The sequence below is a fragment of the Zosterops lateralis genome, assembly GCF_965231275.1.
Source record: "Zosterops lateralis genome assembly, chromosome: 15".
Taxonomy (NCBI): domain Eukaryota; kingdom Metazoa; phylum Chordata; class Aves; order Passeriformes; family Zosteropidae; genus Zosterops; species Zosterops lateralis.
In genome coordinates this window covers 529,468-535,213 of record NC_139775.1, presented here as the reverse complement: position 1 = coordinate 535,213, position 5,746 = coordinate 529,468, and the positions used below count along the sequence as shown (strand labels likewise).

General features: G+C 49.7%; 1 protein-coding gene across 1 annotated transcript; it reads left to right on the top strand.

The window, feature by feature from the left end:
• Window positions 1-3,068: 3,068 nt before the first annotated feature.
• Window positions 3,069-4,486, top strand: SSTR5 (somatostatin receptor 5; the record flags this gene model as incomplete). Its single annotated transcript, XM_083872924.1, has 1 exon — window positions 3,069-4,486. Exon 1 carries the CDS (start codon window positions 3,362-3,364, stop codon window positions 4,484-4,486), a length of 1,125 nt encoding a protein of 374 aa, XP_083729050.1. The 5' UTR covers window positions 3,069-3,361.
• Between the last annotated feature and the right edge of the window lie 1,260 nt (window positions 4,487-5,746).

Below are 5,746 nucleotides of genomic sequence, written 5' to 3'. Positions count from 1 at the left end.
TTTGAGACAGAAACCCCTGAATTTATGAACAACTCCAGGGTGGGGGGACTGGAAACTAAAGGGAAAAAAAAAAGGAAATGAGAGGAAATCCCCTGGAGGCGTGTTGGTTATTAATCCATTAATTAAGGACACCAAACAAAGCCGTGAGGGATCAATCAGCGTGTCTTAATTACCTTTAATCATCATCTTTAATCGCCCTTTGTGGAGGTTCAGGGTGGTGACAGAAGGAGCTGAGGCCAAATCGCTGCTGGTGAGGGACAAATCGTCACCTGGAAAAATTTCCCAGTGCTCATCCAAGGCAGCCAGGAAAACACGGATTTACAGCTAGATTTACATGGATTTACAGCTGGTCAAGGGGTTTGTTTTTTCCAGGAAAAAATACCAGAATTCTGGCAAGGGCTGAGGGAAGAAAACATGGATTGGGGATCTGGGCCAGGTTTGCAGATCTGGGGGATTTGGGGATGTCAAATCCTGGGAATGGGGAAGGTCCAGATGGAGTAAATTTCTTCCTGGAGCTGGGAACAGCAGGGAGGAGTTGTGAGGTTTTGGGTCAGAGCTTTAGGAAATGGATTTTCTCTCAGGAACCTCACTGGGACATCCCTGGGATTGTCCGCATCCAGGCTGGAGCAATCTGGGATAATGGGAGGTGCTCATGGAGGAGCTTGAGGGTCCCTTCCTGCCCAAACCATCCCAGGGTTCTGGGATTCCCTTCCCAATCCACTCGGCCTGACAGGGAATGTCGTACAGCTCATCCCACAGAACAGAAATCCTGAGAGAAAGGTGAAAATTCCTATGGGAATTCTCAAAAAAATGGTTTTCAAACCCATGGGAACAGTCTCAAAATGCTGAGGTGACAAAATGCCCCTGACTCCAGGGAAAAGTCTGGCACAGCTGCTGCTGAGGGAACCTGGAGGTTCCTCTCCATGGAAAACACACCCAAGTTCTCCATGGAAAACCTCTGGAATGCCAATGGATGGCTGGGAGAGCTCTCTGCAGACAGGGGTTTGGAGCTGGAGGATTTCTCCAGGGGGAGAAGAAATTGGAAGTATCCAAAAGAAAAGAGCTCCTCTTCCCAAGGCCTGAACTCCGAAGGTGGTGGAAGGATCAGGATTGAAATTTTTGTGGAATTCCTGCAGCCCTTGAATCCAAGGATGTGGGAAAGAGGACTTCGGAAAAATGTCCTTTCCCATTTTTTAGAGGATGAGCCACACATGGCTGCCCCTCCTGACCTTCCCTGCTGAGTTCCAGTTCCAGTTCCTTTCCATGCCTTCCAAATTTTTTTTTCCAGGCTCAGATAAAAAATTGGGCTTTTTGGGCCCAGCCTGGACGTGCTGAGCTCGTCTGGGAAGAAAATTCCCAATCCCAGCACCACGGGAACATTCCCAATCCCGGCACCATCCCAAGGATGCAGCTCCATGGATATGAGTTTATAAACCTGCCTATTTTTCCTTCCTGTGATCCCAGTGAGGTCACAGCAGTAAAATGGGAATTTCCAAACCTCTCCCAGCTGAGCATGAGGGATCCCAGCTTTGGCTTCTCCCAGAATTCTCCTAGAAATAATATGAGATTTCAAAATGGATTTCAGGATTTTTTGGGATTTCAAAATGAGTTGAAGTTCAGGATGTAAAACTCCTTTTTTTTTTTTAGCCAGAACTGGACTTTTCCTGTGTTATTTTTCCCAACCACTGGAGTCTCCCTTTGTTATTTCACCCAAGCCCTGACCCACTCCTGGTTAATTTATAAGGAGCATGGTCTTGCCTGAGCTCTGCCTGCAGTGGGACATTGGGAATTGCAGAGATAGGGGGATAAATCCCAAATATTCCAACATCATGTCCAGCTCCTCCCGCCTCTCCTTCACCCCCTTAGCTCGGGCAGCTCCCTGAGCTCTCACTGCATTCCTGATTTTCTCCCCCTTCCACCCAGCCACGTGAGACACCTACTCCCCATCTGCCCATTCCCAAAGCAGCTCGGCACATTTGTGATTCCTCCCGGGACTCCTCCTCTCCCCCAGGTTTTTTCTCACCCCAGGAGAAAGCCCAGCCACCACTGGAGGTGGGGAGGGTTGTTTTTTTTTTTTTTCCCCCAGGAGCTGTGGGTTGGGTGTTTGTGATTCCAGATCCAAAACCCCCGGGATTGTGATCGTCAAGTGATGGGAGGGAAAAAATTTTGCCGGGTGTTTCTTCCACCTTTGCCAGGATTTGCTGCGGGGTTCAGTGAATTAAATCTCGATTTTTTTCTTTTAAGAGGTGGTGTTTCCAAGTTTCTCCACCTGATAAACACCTACTTCCCGACCACACTCTGAAAAAAAAATAATATGGAAAAAATGTGGGAAAATATTCCAGGAAAAGGGCCTTGGAGATTCTGCACCTTTTTCAGAGAGGCTAGTAAAATTTATTCCAGCTCCAAATCTGCTCAGCTGTCCTGGAGCTGCCCACTGCAGCTTGGATTTCCTGCAGGGAAAAAGGAATTCTTGATATAAAAAACAGTTCAGGGTGAGAGGATGCAGGAAAACAAAAAAAATAGTCTTGAGAGATGGAATAAAAAGGAGTTTATTCCTTCCCTTCTCTGTGCACACCCTGACCTGGTGGGGAAGGTCTCAGACATGATCCTTTCTGTCTTGGAGCTCAAGGATTTTTCTTCTTCCAAAGGTTTATCATTGTTAAGGAAAGTTTTATTTCCTCCCTTGATCCCAGTTCCAAGCCCAACACCTTCCACTGTCCCAGGTTGCTCCAACCCAGCCTTGGACAGTTCCAGGATTCTCTGGGAATTCTATTCCAGAGCCTCTCCACCATCCCAGGGAAAGATCCATCGCCACCCATCCAGCAGGATCCGATGTTCGGGATCACTTTGGGTTATCCAGGGAATGATTTCACCGTCACAGCCAGGTCTGGATCCTGTGAAAATGGAACAGAACACGGGATGAGCACTGGGATTCCCACACTGTGCAATTCCTTTGCTGGGGATTGACCCCATCCCACTCCCTGACTGAATAATTCCACCCCAAATCCTGAATAAAAGAGAAAATGGGAGCTATTGTAAAAGTCTCCTTTGAGTTCACTCTTCCTGTCTCTCTTTTCCTTGAAGTTTTGAACTCGTGAATTTTGAATTTTCAAATTTAAAATTATTTTTGAATTTTGAATTTTTCGAATTGGATTTTTTTCAGATTTTGAATTTTCAAAATCTGAATTTTTCAAATTTTAAATTATTTTTGAATTTTGAGTTTGTCGAATTTTGAATTTTTCAAATTTCGAATTTCCCAACTTTGAATTTTTTCCCTCCTAGGAACAAGATGCCCATGAAGTTTAATCTCTCCTAAGAGGAAAACCACAGAGAGAAGAAAAAAAAAAGAAAAAAACCAAACATGGATCCTTTGTACTTTTCTGGCCCGTTCAGCACGGAAGCCACTCCTGGCAAGGCCAACTCCTCTCTGCTGCTGCTGCTGCTCCCCAACGTGACGGAAAATGGGACATTCCTGGAGCCACCCCCGTTCCAGTACATCCACAAGGTGCTGATCCCCATCTGTTACCTGCTGGTGTGCACCGTGGGGCTGAGCGGCAATGCCCTGGTCATCTATGTGGTGCTGCGGCACGCCAAGATGAAAACGGTCACCAACATCTACATCCTCAACCTGGCCGTGGCCGACGTGCTCTTCATGCTGGGGCTGCCCTTCCTGGCCACCCAAAACGCCATCTCCTACTGGCCCTTCGGCTCCTTCCTGTGCCGACTGGTGATGACCGTGGACGGCATCAACCAGTTCACCAGCATCTTCTGCCTGACGGTGATGAGCATGGACCGGTACCTGGCCGTGGTGCACCCCATCAAATCCACCAAGTGGAGACGCCCCAGGGTGGCCAAGCTCATCAGCGTCACGGTCTGGACATTCTCCTTCCTGGTGGTGCTGCCTGTGATCATCTTCTCGGACGTGCAGGAGGATTTCCAGACGTGCAACATGAACTGGCCAGAGCCGGTCAGCGTGTGGTCGGCGGCGTTCATCATCTACACCTCGGCCTTGGGCTTCTTCGGCCCTTTGCTGGTCATCTGCCTGTGCTACCTGCTGATTGTGGTCAAGGTGAAGTCCTCAGGGATCCGCGTGGGCTCCACGCGGCGCCGGCGGTCGGAGCGGAAGGTGACCAGGATGGTGGTGATCATTGTGGTGGTCTTCGTCTTCTGCTGGCTGCCCTTCTACACCATGAACATCGTCAACCTGATCCTCATCCTGCCTGCCGACCCCGTGCTCGAGGGGCTCTACTTCTTCATGGTGGTGCTGTCCTATGCCAACAGCTGCGCCAACCCCATCCTCTACGGCTTCCTCTCCGACAACTTCAAGCAGAGCTTCCGGAAGGTTCTGTGCCTCCGGAAAGGAGATGGGCCCGAGGATGGGGAGCCCGTGGAGCACAGGCAGGAGAACAGCAGCCGCCTGCAGGAGTCCATGCTGACCCAGAGGAACGTGGAGTTCAACGGCCACATGCAGACCAGCAAGGTCTGAGGGCACAACCTGGCACTGCAGGGTCCCCTGGAGGACTTGGGGACATCAACAAGGGCACAGCCTGGCACTGCAGGGTCCCCTCATGGATTTGGGGACTTCAAGGAGGGCACTGCAGGGTCCCCTCATGCACTTGGGGACATCAAAGAGGTCATGGCTTGGCATTACAGAGTCTCCCGGAGGACTTGGGGACATCAAGGAGGGCATGGCCTGGCTCTGCAGGGTCCCCTCATGGGCTTGGGGACTTCAAGGAGAGCTCAGTTCATGCAAAAGGAACATGTGGAGCCCCTAGAAGCTCCAAGAAATGTACACAGAGGGCTCTTCCCTGCTTTTCCCAGCTGGAAGTGCCAAGCCCTTGTGGTGTCCTGATGGATCTGAGGTTTGGGACTGCTTTGGGTCCTCCAGGGAATGATTTCCAGGCTTTGTTACCCCTCTAGTGATGCAGACCAATGCTAAGCCAGCTCTCATTCCCTTGTTAAGCTGGGTTTGAGGCTGCTCTGCCCTGGTGGGATCAGCTCTGAGCAGCAAACAGCTCAGCTGGGAGCTTTGGGAATTCTTCAAGGGGATTTCTGAAAGGAAAATGAGATTTCTTCAGAGTTTCATGCAAAAAAGGCTCCAGCACTGCTCTGGAAATGGGTTCCGGTGTGCTGGGTGCTGCCTTTGCTTTGTTTTCCTGTCACTAAGCCATCCCAGGGAGCCAGAACAGTCAGGAGCTCTTCAAACACAGCCAGAAAGGATAAAAAGCCAAGATTAGGAAAACCTTTTGGAAAGGAATCAATGTACCCGTGACATTTCCACCTTCCCACCCTGTCAATGTGCTGTAACCCCATCATTGTGATGTCAGTGCTGGTGGCCGGGGAGCCCTGGGGAGATTCTGTGTCCAGTCCTTGGTTCTGAGTGTTAGTCTGGACTCAAAACTCTGCGTTTCCAGAAATTAAACCCAGCTTAACCCCCTCTGAATGTAAGTCTGGACTCAAAACTGCGTTTCCAAAATTAAACCCAGCTCAATCCCCTCCTGACTGGAGTGGTGTTTGCACCTCAATCCTGGAAGGTTTTTCCCCAATTTTAATAATTCCGTGATTCCATTTATTCTGTTGGATGTGACACTCACATTCCCAAAACCAGGGACTCCCAGGTTTCTCCCAGTGCCCACCTGCCCTAGGCCACATTCCAAACCCCAACACAGCCAGGTTTAACAGATTCATGAATAAAATGAACTTTTCCCGTCGGTTTGGTGTGGGCTGGGCTGTGATTCCCTCAGTT